This window comes from Hypanus sabinus, chromosome 24 (genome assembly GCF_030144855.1).
Source record: "Hypanus sabinus isolate sHypSab1 chromosome 24, sHypSab1.hap1, whole genome shotgun sequence".
Classification (NCBI taxonomy): Eukaryota; Metazoa; Chordata; class Chondrichthyes; order Myliobatiformes; family Dasyatidae; genus Hypanus; species Hypanus sabinus.
This window is the reverse complement of record NC_082729.1, coordinates 28,164,400-28,180,077: the sequence shown is the minus strand read 5'-3', so window position 1 is coordinate 28,180,077 and position 15,678 is coordinate 28,164,400. Positions and strand designations below refer to the sequence as shown.

At 51.4% G+C, this 15,678-nt stretch overlaps 1 protein-coding gene across 1 annotated transcript in view; it reads right to left on the bottom strand.

Moving 5' to 3' along the window:
• The window catches only part of gripap1 (GRIP1 associated protein 1), a 129,119-nt gene that overhangs the window by 104,526 nt on the left and 8,915 nt on the right, over window positions 1-15,678 (bottom strand). Inside the window, exons 2-5 of the mRNA XM_059949501.1 lie at window positions 13,513-13,579; window positions 6,605-6,666; window positions 2,405-2,431; window positions 1,762-1,869 (exon numbers count right to left, since the gene is read on the bottom strand). Coding sequence (XP_059805484.1) covers window positions 1,762-1,869; window positions 2,405-2,431; window positions 6,605-6,666; window positions 13,513-13,579 — 264 coding nt within the window. The remainder of the gene's footprint in view (window positions 1-1,761; window positions 1,870-2,404; window positions 2,432-6,604; window positions 6,667-13,512; window positions 13,580-15,678) is intronic.

The window sequence follows — 15,678 nt, the reverse complement described above, 5'->3', positions numbered from 1 at the left end:
AGACTCAATCTATGCTGTGCGCCAGTGTCCGAACGCTCCAACGTCACCACAAACCTCAAACCTTCTCCCGAATCTGTTCCCCATTGTTGAAAGCTGTACCAAGGTCCACGCAGACCGTGTTCACTGCTCTATCCCCATGGAATGAATTACTAGTAATAAAACACCCAACATAGCGGTCAGCGCAATGTTTTACAGCGCTAGCAGCCCGGGTTCAATACCTGCTGCCGTTGATAGGGAGTTTGCACCTTTTCCCCATAACCAGTTTCCTCCCACGTTACTGAGACCTATGGGTTAGGATTGGGCATACCACGTTGGTGCCAGAAGTGTGGCGACGCTTGTGGGGCGTCGCCAGTGCAGTCCTCGGTGTCCGATCTTCGCTATTTGATTCTTGTTTTTACAGTTTCAGGCACACACATATACAGATAGGGTGTCTAAGACTTTTGCTCAGTACCGTATTCGTCAACGTGCAGCGGAGAACAAGCTTATAAATCTGGAGGGAGCAAAGGACGCTGGGGACGGCAAGGGTGGAGTGCCGTAAAAGGGGTGTGGGACAGGAGGCAGAGAAGGAGCGTCAGGGACAGGGGGTGACAAGGGTGCAGACACACCCAACCCTGAGACATCAGGCAAGGTCATTTGATTCCAAACAACACATTTATTGATCTTTACAGAATATCTTTCTGGTGCTTCCTGCTCCATCCCCTTTGCCCAAACATGATTCCCCTCTCCCTGCCCCCTGCCCACTCTCCGTCCACAGTACAGACCCATATCAGAATCAGGTTTATCAACACTCACATATGTCATGAAATTTAATTTTGTTTAGTGGCAGCAGTACAGTGCAAATGTCTTAGGCACCCCAACTATGTGCCTCCCACTCCCCCCTTAAGTCAGCAAAACCTGGGGTCTTGAGTTTCGTGCAGGCAGGAGGCCAGAGGGCCAGTGACCCCCAAGTTCAGCAGTCCCGGGTTTGAGGTCTGGTGATCAAATACATATGATGGGACGGTCCTGGGATCAAACCCAGCGGTCAGCTGTTAGAGATCAAAGCCCCAGGGATCGCCGCTCAGAAACCGAAGCCTGAAGGTTGTGTCTGGAGGTCAAGGCTTACAGGTCAAAGGTCTGAGGGCCCTCGAGTCTGGGCAAGGTTGGAGGCCTAGTGTCTGCGATTCAGAGAGTCCATGCCAAGGACTGGATGTCAGCGGTTGGAGGCAGCTTGTCCTGGGGTAGGAGGCAAGGTGGGCAAAGGGCTTGTTTTGCTGCTATTGTTTCACTTTGCTTTGAGGCTGTGTTATTGTTGCTTCTTTACTGAATACTGTGGGCATGCCACGTCGGCGCTGGAGTGTGCAGCAACGCTTGCGAGCTGCCCCCGGCACGTCCTTAGGTTAGTTATAGTGTCATAGACCAGGACAGCACAGAAACCTTATTTACAACTTTCAATCAATCATCTTTCTAAGCCAGTCACGTTTGCCAGCATTTCTCGTGTATCCCTTCCTCAGCCACAGTAACACACACAGAGCACGCTGGAGGAACTCAGCAGGTTAGTCAGAATCCGTGGAGAAGAGTAAACAGACGACAGTTAATTTTGTTGTGTTGGTTGTTAACGTAAACGACTCATTTCAGCCTACGTTTTGGGATATGAACCCAGATCAGAATCCACCACCCTGCTCGCGACCGTTTTCCGAGCCTCAGGAAAGCCGATGGGGAGTTGGGGAGCTAAGGGGGAGGAAGAGTTTCCACCCCGGTTGGACGGGGCAGGCTACGGCTCACCTTGGAGAGCTCCTGCATGAGGGTGCTGTTCTGCAGCCGGAAGTCGTCCTCCTGACTGTGCAACTTCCCCTGGAGCATCTCGTTCTCGCTCAGGAGGGCATCCACTTCCTGGAGTGGAAAGAGGTCGTCATCAAGAGGGCGGAAGGTGCTGCACATACTTCACCACAGTCGGGACGCTGTGCGCCGACACGTGCCACGCCAACACCACCTCTCCGCTTCTGCCACCACAAAGGGCATCGCTGGACCCATGACCCAGGGAGCAAACCCAAGTTGTGAACCTCAGGACCAGCCTCCTCACCCCACCGCAGCCCAAAGCCTGAAAACATTGACCCAGCACCCCCCTCCCCCAACCCTGAGGTTTCTCTCTGGATGGAGGCTTCACCACCCTGGGTGGCTGGGAAGAGGTGGGTCAAGGAGAAGGGAGAGAAAGACTCCCATCAGACTGCCATCTTGCCAGCAGGGGCAGGGACTAGATGCCAAGGTGCCCTGCACGGGCAGGAGACACACAGACCCAAACACAAACGTGGGACCAGGTGACATCCCATTTAGCCACACCCCCCCACCCCCCAAACCACCGAGACCCTGTGGAACCCTGGACCCTTGGAGTACGTGGGCAGGCAGCTGTCCCTCTGCGGATCATTACCTGTGCCTTCTTGCTTTTAGTGACAGCCTGTGGGAGAAGAGAGACAGAAGGTTAAATTCGCAGCAAGAGGTCTTGGTAGAGCAGAATGGAACCAGCTGGGAGCTCGGCACGACAGATGGGATCTCACAAGCCCATCCGGCCCCTGCTAACACTCCCTCCCCCACTGCAGGCCCAGCCCAGGAAAAGAAATGGAGCAGGAGTGTGGCGATTCATTGCACGCTGCTCTCTGAAGACATTCACATTACTTCAGAACATTAGGAAACATTAGAAAGTTTTTGACAAGAACAGGCCATCCGACCCAAAAAAGCTTGGCAAATTCCTATTCACATCGCTTATTGAAATAACTATTGCCTAGATTTGAAAGTCCCTAAGGTACTACTGTCAACAACATAGCTAGGTACAGTGCCTAAAAAAGGTATTCACCTACTTGGAAGTTTTCATGTTTTATTATTTTTACAACATTGAATTACAGTGGCTTTAATTCAGCTTTTTTTGATACTGATTAACACAAAAAGACTGTTCTGTCAAAGTGAGAACAGATCTCTACAAAGAAATCTAAGTTAATTATAAATATTTAACACAGAATAATTGATTGCACAAGTTTTCACCCCCTTCAAATCAGATGCACCTCTGGCAGTAATTACAGCCTTGAGTCTGTATGGATAGGTCTCTACCAGCTTTCATTGCAATTTTTTCCCCATTCTTCTTTACAAAACTGCTCGATCTCTGTCAGATTACATGGAGATTGAGAGTGAACAGCCCTTTTCAAGTCCAGCCACAAATTCTCAATTGGATTGAGCTTCCTGTAGAAGTAGTAGAGGCCAGTGCAGTTGTGTCATTTAAGGTAAAATTGGATAGGTACATGGACGGGAAAGGAGTGGAGGGTTATGGACTGAGTGCGGGTAGGTGGGACTAGGTGAGATTAAGAGTTCAGCACGGACTAGGAGGGCCGAGATGGCCTGTTTCCGTGCTGTGATTGTTATATGGTTATATGATTGAAGTCTGGACTTTGACAAGGCCACTCCAGGACATTAACTTTGTTGTTTTTAAGCAATTCCTGTGTAGCTTTGGCTTTATTTTGGGGGTCATTGTCTTGCTGGAAAACAAATCTTCTCCCAAGTCATAGTTTTCTTGCAGACTGTATCAGGTTTTCCTCCAGGATTTCCGTGTATTTTGCTGCATTCATTTTACCCTCTACCTCCACAAGCCTTCCAGGGCCTGTTGCAGTGAAGCATCCCCACCTGCCTTCTGGCAAACTCTAGCTGAGATCTCATGTCAGTTTTTTGCAACAGTGTCTTTCTCTTTGCCACTCTCCCATAAAGCTGTGACTGGTGAAGCACCCGGGCAACAGTTGTTGTCTGCGCAGTCTCTCCCATCTCAGCCACTGAAGCTTGTAACTCCTCCAGATTTGTCATGGTCTCTTGGTGGCTCCCTTACTCATCCTCTTCTTGCACGGTCACTCAGTTTTTGAGGACGGCCTGCTCTGGCAGATTTACAGCTGTGCCATATTCTCTCCACTTCTTGATTATTGACCTAACTGTACTCTAAGGGATAGTCAATGACTTGGAGATTTTCTTGTATCCATCTCCTGATTTGTGCTTTTTGATAACCTTCTTCGGGAGTTGCTTGGACTGTTCTTTTGTCTTCATGGTGTAGTTTTTGCCAGGACACTGACTCACCAGCAGTTGGACCTTCCAGATACAGGTGTATTTTACTATAATTAATTGAAACACAGTGTCTGCACACAGGCCTCCAAAAACAGATCTCAATTTGACTAATTATGTTACTTCTAAAACCAATAGGCTGTGATGATCTGGTGTCATATTAAAGAGGTGGGGGGTGAACACTTGTGCAATCAATTATTTTGTGCTTTATATTTGTAATTAATTTAGATCACTTTCTAGAGATGTTTTCACTTGTTCAATGTCAAAAAAGTCAAACTAAATCCACTGTGATTCAATGTTGTAAAACAATAAATCATGAAAACTTCCAAGGGGGCTGAATATTTTTTATAGGCATTGTAGTTTGTTCCATGTGTCCACAATTCACCGTGTAAAGTAATGCTTCCTGATGTTAGTCTGAAATCTTCCTTAAACCAGTCTCCACCGATGGCCCCGTGTCCTCGTTGATGGATTAATTTTTGAAGTGGCAGCTGTCATTCACTTGACACTTAACTATTTTGAACACTTCTACAATGTTTCCTTTCATTCTACTTCTAATTGGGCTAAGAAGATTTAATTCTTTCAATCCTTTTTCATAACTTACATCCTGCAGACCTGTGAATGGGTCACGTCACTCTTCACATCCCTCACACAATATGGAGGCCAAAACCGTACACAGTATTCACAAGCCATCTCTAGACTTGTATCACAGTAGAAGAGCTGCACTTAAGACTTAATTCTCTGTCTAATAATTATTAAGAACGTCCATTTGATACTTAATACACCATATTGCATTTCCCCTGTAACACTACACTCTACACCTTGTTAATGCGAATAGTTAATCAGCCCAATGCATAAAAGCACACAGACATGGTCAAGAGGTTGAGGTTCAGTTTTTGTTCAGAGCAACAGCAAAGTGGGAAAGGAATGGGGAATGGGAAAGTGACTTTCACCAAGGAATGATTGTTGGTGCCAGACTGGGGTGGGGGGGCTTCAGCATTTCAGAAACTGCTGATCTCCGGGGATTTTCAGTTTCGAGAGTTTACAGAGAATGGGGTGAAGAACAGAGAACATCCAGAGCGGCCACTTCTGTGGGTGAGAACGTCTCGTTAATGAGGGAGGGCGGAGGAGAATGGCCAGACTGGTTCAAGCTGACAGTAATTCAAATAACCACATGTTACAACATTGGTGTGCAGAAGAGCATCTCTGAACGTGCAACACCCTCGAACCTTGTAGTGGACGGGCTACAGCAGCAGAAGACCATCACGGGCTCCAGTCCTGAAGTGGCCACTGAGGGTATATCCTACATTTTGTCACAGCTTTACCAGTGGAGAGATCCGTACGGACATGTACCACCAGGCTCTAGGACGGCGTAGAGCCCACTGTTGAGCAGGCCTCTTGAATGATGAAGATGAATTCTTTACCTTGCCGTCTACGTCGTGATGGCCCTTGCACCTTATTGTCTATCTGCACTGCACTTTCTCTGTAACTGTGACACTTTATTCTGCGTTCTGCTATTGCTTACCTTTGTATTACGGGTAAGTAACACCCTCTGTCGTAATGAAATGGGACAGCAGGCAAAACGAATTTCTCATCTTTTGAGGTGGCACGAAAGCGTGGCGGGTAGCATAACGCTGTTACAGCGCCAGCAACCCGGGTTCAGCTCCCGCCAGTCTGTACATTCTCCCCATTACGGCATGGGCTTCCTCCGCGTGCTCCGGTTTCACTTTCTTTGTTATTATTTTTACTTTAGCGATACAGCCCTTCGAGCCGAGCTGCCCCGACAACCCGGATTTAACCCTAACCTGACAATGACCAGGTGCGCCGTTGGACCGGAGGAAATCCCACCCCATCCACGGGGAGGATGCTGGGACTGAACTCCAAGCTCTGGAACTGTGGTAACGTACTGCTGTCCGCTGTATTATCATGGAGCCAATGCTTTTCCGTTTCCTCCCACAGCCGAGTCAGTCGGCTAACTGGCCTCGTGGGTGTGACTGGGTGGTGTGGGCTCACAGGGATCTGTATCTCCAAATAAATATATCCTGTGACAACAATAAGCTAATTTACCAACTACAAACTTAATTTTCTCCCTGCTCTGCTAAACCCCCTCACAGCTCCAGTCCGACTCCCCTGTGGCTGACTGTTTCCACCTGCCCTGACGACACTGCTAACTACTCCCTGACACCGCACCCCCCCCCCCCCATACCCGTCAGCCATTCTGGGGCTCCTCTCCTGACCTGTAGCCTATCCCCATCCTCCCCCACACACTGGGAAGTGGGACGTCGTGGAGGATGGGAAACAGGAGCGTTGGGGTGGTGGGAAGGGGGAATCCCACATTCCCAACGAGCTCAGAGTGCCGATTTAATACATTTACGACTTCATCCGGATCTCCCCAAAGCCTTTTCCGGTTCTGAGGAGAGGAGCCCCAATCTGTTCACACCATTCCTCACGGAGATCCAGTCCGGGATCCGACTCCCGGATTTCTCAGTGCACCAGCCCCGCCAGGAGCTGCTTCCCACACAGACAGTCGGTCGCCTACCTTCTGCGCCTTGGCCAGGTCCTTCTCAACGTTGGTGGACTTCAGCCGCAGGGAGTTCATCTCTACGGGGGGAGGGAGAGGTAAAAGGTTGGAGGGGGTGAGGGGATGAGGGGAAGGAAGAGGGATGACCTTTTATTTCAGGAACAAGCATCATCCATTATTTAAAAAAATGCACAATCATCAAATAAAAAAGTGTTGACTCTTTACATTTGTAATGCTATTCATAGTGTTCATTCTATACATCACACATCGCACACTCCCAGGGTCAGACACAGAGTGAATCTCCCTCCACAACGTCCCAGCACACACTCCCGGGGTCAGACACAGAGTGAATCTCTCTCCACACCGTCCCATCACACACTCCCGGGGTCAGACACAGAGTGAATCTCCCTCCACACCGTCCCATCATACATTCCCGGGGTCAGACACAGAGTGAATCTCCCTCCACACCGTCCCATCACACACTCCTGGGGTCAGACACAGAGTGAAGCTCCCTCCACACCGTCCCATCACACACTCCCAGGGTCAGACACAGAGTGAAGCTCCCTCCACACCGTCCCAGCACACACTCCTGGGGTCAGACACAGAGTGAAGCTCCCTCCACAACGTCCCAGCACACACTACCGGTGTCAGACACAGAGTGAAGCTCCCTCCACACCGTCCCAGCACACACTCCCGGGGTCAGACACAGAGTGAAGCTCCCTCCACACCGTCCCATCACACACTCCCGGGGTCAGACACAGAGTGAAGTTCGCTCCACACCGTCCCATCACACACTCCCGGGGTCAGACACAGAGTGAATCTCTCTCCACACCGTCCCATCACACACTCCCGGGGTCAGACACAGAGAGAAGCTCCCTCCCCACTCTCCCATTACACACTCCTGGGATCAGACATTCGTGTTGCAATCGGAAGCTGTTGGTTTAGACTGTGCAATCAGCAGCATACTGAAATGATCTAAAACTGTGGAGCTGGAATAGGGCTGATTAGCAGCCGGCAAAGGGAGCCTTTTCTGATTGGCTGCTAGCAGGGGGAATGATTGGGAATAAAATGGTGGGAGTTGGAACCACACCTTTTACACAGTATGTCAATGATCTGGATGACAGAATTGATGGCTTTGTGGCCAAGTTTTCAGACAATACCAAGACAGGTGGAGGGGCAGGTAGTTTTGAGGAAGCTAGGAGACTGCAGAAGGATCAGAAGAATGGGCAAATAAGTGGCATTTGGAATAGTGTTGGGAAGTGTATGGTCATGCATTTTGGTAGAAGGAATAAAGGTGTAGACTGTGTTTTAAACGTGAAGGAATCAGAAATGCAAAGGCAGACCTCATGAAGGATTCCCTAAAGGTTAACTTGCAAATTGAGTCAGTGGTGAGGAAGGCAAATTCAATGTTAGCATTCATTTCTTCAAGAGGACAAGAACATGAAAACAAGGATATGATGTTGAGGCATTGGTCAGACTGCATTTGGAGTAATGAGAGCAGTTTTGGGCATCTGATCTAGGAAAAGATGTGCTGGCATTTAGAAAGGGTCCAGAATAGGTTGATGAGAATTATTCCAGAAATGGAAGGGTTAATATATGAGGAGCAGTTGATGAATCTGGGCCTATACTTGCTGGAGTTTACAAGAATGGGGGGGGGGGAGGGGGCAATTCCTCCTTCTCCGCCGCATCTGCTCTCAGGATGAGGCTTTTCATTCCAGAACAAAGGAGATGGCTTTTAAGCAAAGGGGCTTCCCTTCGTCCACCATCAACTCTGCTCTCAAACGCATCTCTCCCACTTCCTGCACTTCCGCCCTCACCCCATCTTCCCGCCACTCCACTCGGGATTGTGTTGTGGCGACCCACTTCCCAGCGCACTCGAACCGGCTCACAAATAGCCAGCGCACCGACACAAAGGCCAGGTCTGCTTCACCAACAAAGGGAAAGGCTGCGGGGGTTTGTGAGTACGTGCCCCTTGCAGCATCCGCGCCCGGGGAGGGCGGGATGAGGGAGGCTTTAAAGCAAGGCTGTGAAGTTTGAATAAAATCTTCTTTAATTGCAGTTTACCGACTCCGTGTCGTTATTTTAGCGCTGCATGTAGCACACCGCTACAATTGGTGACCCCGACGGTCCAAACGATTTTTGGACCAGAGATGACCGACGCCGCATCTGTTCATGCAGTTTCATTGAAACTGCCAAGCTTCTGGACGCTGCGACGTCATCTGTGGTTCCAGCAAGCAGAAGCCCAATTCCACGTTCGGTAGATAACCTCAGAGGACACACGTTACTACTACGTGGTGAGCTCCCTCGACCAGGAGACAGCGGCCCAGGTTGCGGAGTTTGTACAGTCTCCCCCAGCGGACGGCAAATACACAGAATTCAAAGCCCTGCTCATAAGGACTTTCGGACTTTCACGGCGCAAGCAGGAAGCGGTTGGGCTACGGCAGCCAGTGTGAAGTCCCACGTGAACCGGCTGGAGCCGAACTGTAGCTGCACCGTACGGGTGCCGTAGGTCCTTACTGTGCTGCCGTTCACGGCCCTCGGGGGGACCCGGTGCCCTGTTGCGGGTGTCATAACTCGTCGGAGGTAAGAACCTGATCTCGGCACCAGTGTCGACCAAAAAACGGCGTCCTGACTGCTGGTCCCACACATACAGGAGTCTATCCCAATGGCCAGCCGCCGTAGCCATCAGCGGCGGCTGGCCCTGGCTTTTCCCGGGAACTTGCAGGGCGGGCGACAGCGCAGGCTTCTGCGCCCCACCACTGGTGGTAGAAACACCATTGTTCGTTGGGCTCCCCACCCCTGCCTCTGGGGTTAGCAGGCTCTGTGGCCGGGCCTGGACTGGTTTGCTGCTGGGAGTGTGGCTGGGTGATCTGTGCGATGGACGCCCCACTCACCTCTTGGCGTTCCACAGCAAGTCCGCCCAGGCTGCCACCTTCCAGGGGTCACTGAAATCCGCTTCGGACAGCAGCAGGCATATGTCCTCGAGCAGCTGCTCCAGGAATGCCTGCTCAAAAATGAGGCAGGGTGTGTGTCTGCCAGCCAGAGACAACATCTCATTCATTAAAGCCTATGGAGGTCTGTCTGCCAACTGAGCCCGACTGAGTAAATACGGTCTAACAATCAACCCGGCCAAATGCCAGTTTGGGCTCGACACCATTGACTTCCTGGGCCACAGGATTACTAAAGACGGGGCAACCCCTCTGCCCGCTAAGGTAGATGCGGTCCGCCATTTCCCCCGACCCACCACGATCAAAGGCCTTCAGGAGTTTGTAGGTATGGTCAATTTCTACCACCGCTTCCTCCCCTCAGCAGCCCGAATCATGCGCCCCCTGTTCGCCCTGATGTCGGGTAAGGGCAAGGACATTACCTGGGACGAGGAGTCCACCGCTGCTTTCGTTCAAACGAAGGAAGCTTTGGTGAACGCTGCAATGCTAGTACATCCCAGAATGGACGCCCCTACCGCCCTCACAGTGGACACATCCAACACGGCAGTCGGTGGGGTGCTGGAACAACTCATCGCGGGTCACTGGCAACCCCTGGCGTTTTTCAGCAAACACCTGCGACCACCCGAGCTCAAGTACAGTGCTTTCGACCGGGAACTGTTGGCGCTCTACCTGGCAATCCGGCATTTCAGGTACTTCTTAGAAGGTCGGCCCTTCACCGCGTTCACGGACCACAAGCCGCTTACCTTTGCGTTTACGAAAGCATCCGATCCCTGGTCGTCCCACCAGCAGCGCCATCTGTCCTACATCTCTGAATACACGACGGATGTCCGGCACATCTCGGGTAAGGACAATGTCGTGGCGGACGCACTCTCTCGCCCTAACATTCATGCCCTTTCCCAAGGGGTAGGCTTTGAGGCGCTGGCAGAGGCGCAGCAGGCAGACGAGGAGATCCCGAGTTACAGAACCGCAGTCTGCGGTTTGCAGCTCCAGGACCTCCACATAGGCCCAGGTGAGAGGACCCTACTCTGTGACGTCGCCACCGGCCAGCCCCATCCCATCGTCCCGGCACCTTGGCGGCAACGCGTTTTCGACTCCATCCATAACTTGGCACACCCCTCCTTGAGGACAACCGTCCGGATGGTCTCCAGCAGGTTCGTTTGGCACGGACTCCGCAAGCAGGTCAGTGAATGGGCCAGAACGTGCATGCACTGCCAGACGGCTAAGGTGCAGCGGCACACCAAAGCTCTGCCGCAGCAGTTCCACCCCACCCACCGGCGTTTCGACCACATTCATGTTGATATCGTGGGCCCCCTGCCAGTGTCGCGCGGAGCGCGGCACCTCCTCACTATCGTGGACCGGTTCACAAGATGGCCAGAGGCGGTCCCACTCACCGACACCACCTCCGAATCTTGCGCCTGGGCACTGATCGCCACCTGGGTATCCTGATTTGGTGTACCGGCCCACATTACCTCCGACAGAGGCACCCAGTTCACCTCCAGCCTGTGGTCAGCTATGGCCAGCCTTTTGGGGACTCAGCTGCACCACACAACTGCCTACCACCCACAGTCGAATGGACCAGTGGAGCGTTTCCACTGTCACCTGAAGTCAGCTCTCATAGCCCGCCTGCGAGGAGCCAACTGGGCGGACGAGCTTCCCTGGGTCCTACTCGGCATCCGCACGGCGCCCAAAGACGATCTGCACACTTCGTCGGCCGAGTTGGTGTAGGGCGAACCCCTGGTCGTCCCCGGGGAGTTCATACGAGCCCCAAGGGGGCACGACGAAGAACCGCTGCAGTCCTGGGCAGACTACGCGAGAGGCTCGGTCACCTGGCCCCCATACCCACTTCGCAGCATGGGCAGAACCCAACTTGCGTACCCAAAGACCTGCAGAACTGTAAGTTTTGTTTGTACGAAGGGGCGGGCATTGGGCCATACGAGGGGCCGTTTACGGTGCTCAGGAACAACAGGTCCACGTTCGTGCTGGACATTGGGGGGAGGGAGGAGGTTTTCACGGTGGACCGACTCAAACCGGCCCATGTGGACCTGGCGCAGCCGGTCGAGATTCCGGCACAGCGGCGTAGAGGCAGACCTCCCAAACGGAGTCTGACCCAGACTGTGGACATTGGGGGGGTGTATCGCCAGTTCTGGGGGGGGGGGGGTTATGTGGCGACCCACTTCCCAGCGCACTCAAACCGGCTCACAAATAGCCAGCGCACCGACACAAAGGCCAGGTCTGCTTCACCAACAAAGGGAAAGCCTGCGGGGGTTTGTGAGTACGTGCCCCTTGCAGCATCCGCGCCCGGGGAGGGCGGGATGAGGGAGGCTTTAAAGCAAGGCTGTGAAGTTCAAATAAAATCTTCTTTAATTGCAGTTTATCGTCTCTGTGTCGTTATTTTAGCGCTGTGTGTAGCACACCGCTACAGTGTTCCCCTTGTCCTTACCTACCACCCCACCAGCCTCCGGGTCCAACGTATAATTCTCCGTAACTTCCACCACCTCCAACGGGTTCCCACTACCAAACACATCTTTCCCTCCCTCTCTTTCTGCTTTCCGCAGGGATCACTCCCTACACGACTCCCTTGTTCATTCGTACCCCCCCATCACTTCCCACTGATCTCCCTCCTGGCACTTATCCTTGTAAATGGAACAAGTGCTACACCTGCCCTTACACTTCCTCCCTCACCACCATTCAGGCCCCAGACAGTCCTTTCAGGTGAGGCGACACTTCACCTGTGAGTCGGCTGGTGTGGTATACTGCATCCGGTGCTCCCAGTGTGGCCTTTTATATATTGGTGAGACCTGATGCAGACTGGGAGACCGTTTCGCTGAACACCTACGCTCTGTCCGCCAGAGAAAGCAGGATCTCTCAGTGAGCACACATTTTAATTCCACGTCCCATTCCCATTCTGATATGTCTACCCATGGCCTCCTCTACTGTCAAAATGAATCCAAACTCAGGTTGGAGGAACAACACCTTATATACCGGCTGGGTAGCCTCCAACCTGATGGCATGAACATTGACTTCTCTAACTTCTGTTAATGTCCCTCTTCCCGTTAATATCCCTCCTCCCCTTCTTACCCCATCCCTTATCTATTTATTTCCCCCCCCTCCCCTTCTTGTTCTCTCTCTGCCCATCACTCTGCCTGCTCTCCATCTCCCTCTGGTGCTCCCCTCCCCCTTTCTTTCTCCCTAGGCTTCCCGTCCCATGATCCTTTCCCTTCTCCAGCTCTGTATCCCTTTTGCCAATCACCTTTCCAGCTCTCAGCTTCACCCCACCCCCTCCGGTCTTCTCCTATCATTTTGCATTTTCCCCTCCCTCTTCTACTTTCAAATCTCTTACTATCTTTTCTTTCGGTTAGTCCTGACGAAGGGTCTCGGCTCGAAACATCGACAGCACTTCTCTCTATAGACGCTGCCTGGCCTGCTGTGTTCCACCAGCATTTTTTGTGTGTGTTACTTGAATTTCCAGCATCTGCAGATTTCGTCGTGTTAGGTTTTTGATTAGTCAGGGTGTCAAAGGTTACGAGGAGAAGGCAGGAGAGTGGGGTTGAGAGGGGTAACTAATCAGCCTTGATGGAATGGCAGAGCAGACCCAATGGGCCCATCTGCTCCTCTGTCTTATGGAATGGTGGAACAGACTCGATGGACTGAGTGGCCTGCTGTTCCCATCTCTCATGGACTTACGGCAATCACGGAATAAACTTCAAATATAGATTCACATGTGTTATTTGTGTTAACAATCAATACAACCCAAGAGTGTGCTGGGGGCAGCCCGCAATCCTCGTCACACCCTCCAGCGACAACGTACTTGGCAGAACAACGCAGAACGTACCAAGCAACAAAGCAACAACAGAACAAACCCTGGTCCTCGCTACCACCCACCCACTCAGATACACAGTCCTCCAAACCCAGGACTGGCCATCATCAGCCTCCAACCTCCAGCCGACTCGCTGATATTGAAAAGGACACGCTAGCCCTCACCTGCAGTCTGCTTGCGTAGTTCATCGGAGAGTTGGTAGTTCCGGGTCCTCAGCTCCAGCAGCTGTGCCTGGGCGAAAAAAAGCAGGAGTTATATGGGATCTGAGGTGTGAGGGACGGCCGGCTCATCCTACGCTGGCTGCTGGTTTGTCACAAGACAGAGGAGCAGACTTAGGCCAATCGGCCCATCGAACCTGCTCTGCCATTCCATCATGGCTGATCTATTATTCCTCGCAACCCCACTCTCCTGCCTTTTCCCCATAACCACTGACACCATTTCTAATCAAAAACCTGTCAACCTCTGCTTTAAATATATACACTGACTTGGCCTCTTCGATCGCCTGTGGCAATGAATTCCATAGAACCAGCCCACCCGCTGACTGAAGAAATTCCTCTGTTCTAAAGGGACGTCCCTCTATTTTGTCGCTGTGCCAGCTAGTTCTAGGTTCCCCCTCTATTGGAAACATCGTCTCCCGTCCACTGTAGGTATAGTCCTGGGCAAACAAAACAAATGTACTCATGAATACAGTCAAACAAGACAGCGTTACTATGGGGTCAAGGTGCAAAGGCACATTACCAACAGTCAGCACACACAAGTTCACAATCATATAATAGAAGTCCCAACACCCACCTCACCGCGACACCACAGCCTCATTATACAACAAACCCACATGGAATATCAGTAAAAATACAACCATGCAGAACACGCGTGTGCGTGTATACAACAGGACCTACAGGCTCCAGGACAGCTTCTTCAACCAGGCCATCAGACTGATTAATTCACACTGATACAATTGTATTTCTATACTATATTGACTGTCGTTTTATTTACTATATATTGTATATTGCTACATTATACATCGTTATATATACTATATATCATTATATTTACTATAAATTGCACATATGGAAAGATTTTTTCTCACGTACGTGATGGATATAAAAAATAAAGTCAATTCAATTCTATATATATAGCCCAGACTTCTGCACGGTTCTGTAGCACTCTGATGTATGGTACTGTACTGCTGCCACACAAAAAAAAGATAGCGCCCAGCGAGGAGCACTTCTTTCTATACTACATACAGTAACCATATAACAATTAAAACACGGAAACAGGGCACCTCGGCCCTTTTAGTTCGTGCCGAACACTAGCTATCACCTAGTCCCAACGACCTGCTCTCAGCCCATAACCCTCCATGACAGTACAGTGCAAGAGTCTTAGGCACACGTATATACCTAGAGTACTTGTCAATGTGGAGCGGAGAACGAGTTGGTACATCTGGCGGAAGCAAAGGACGCTGGGAACGGTGAGGGTGGAGCACCGCGGGAGGGGTTTGGGGCAGGAGACGGAGGAGGAGTGTCAGGGACGGGACGGGGGTGGGGGGGCTGGGTTGCAGGCGCGGGCACACCCAGTCCTGGGACACCAGGCAAGGTCATTTGATCCCAAGGCAACTGGTTTAATGATGATTACAGAATATCTCTCTGGTGCTTCCCGCTCCCTCCCCTCTCCCCACTCTCAGTCCACGATAAAGACCCACATCAGAATCAGGTTGATCATCACTCACGTCATGAATGTTGTTGTTATTTTTGCGGCACTAGTACAGTGCAACACGTAAAATTACTACGGTCCTGTGAAGATGTCTATCTACACATGCCACAGTACTACAGGCCCCTCAACAGTCCAAAGTTTCAGTAAGATGCTCCTCATGCTTCTCAACCACCCGCAGGCACCCAACGAGCTCCGGACCACATACCCCTGCTAGACTGGGGTCAATCGGCCAGATCCGCTCCCCACTCAGCACATCCGGTGCTAGGTTTCTAAACCCAGCTGCTGCTAAACCATTACAGACACCACCCACCCAGCAAACTCCCTTCTGGAAAGCACGGTAGGATTATTAAAACAAAAACTTCATGCCATCTTAGTTAATTTGATCAACCATTCTAGTTAGCACGCCAATCTATTACCCGACACTACTCTGCACTGTAAACCACTTTTTAGGAGGTCCTCTGTTGGCCAGGATCGATACTCAAGCCTGGGCTGCAGGATATGAAGAGCAAGCTGTTGCCCCTCTCCCTCTCCACGCAGCCGATGATTCCACAGGAACAGCACAGTTTGGCGCCAGCAGCGTCGCGTGAGTTGCCCGTCAGCATTGAACTCAACGTCGGACT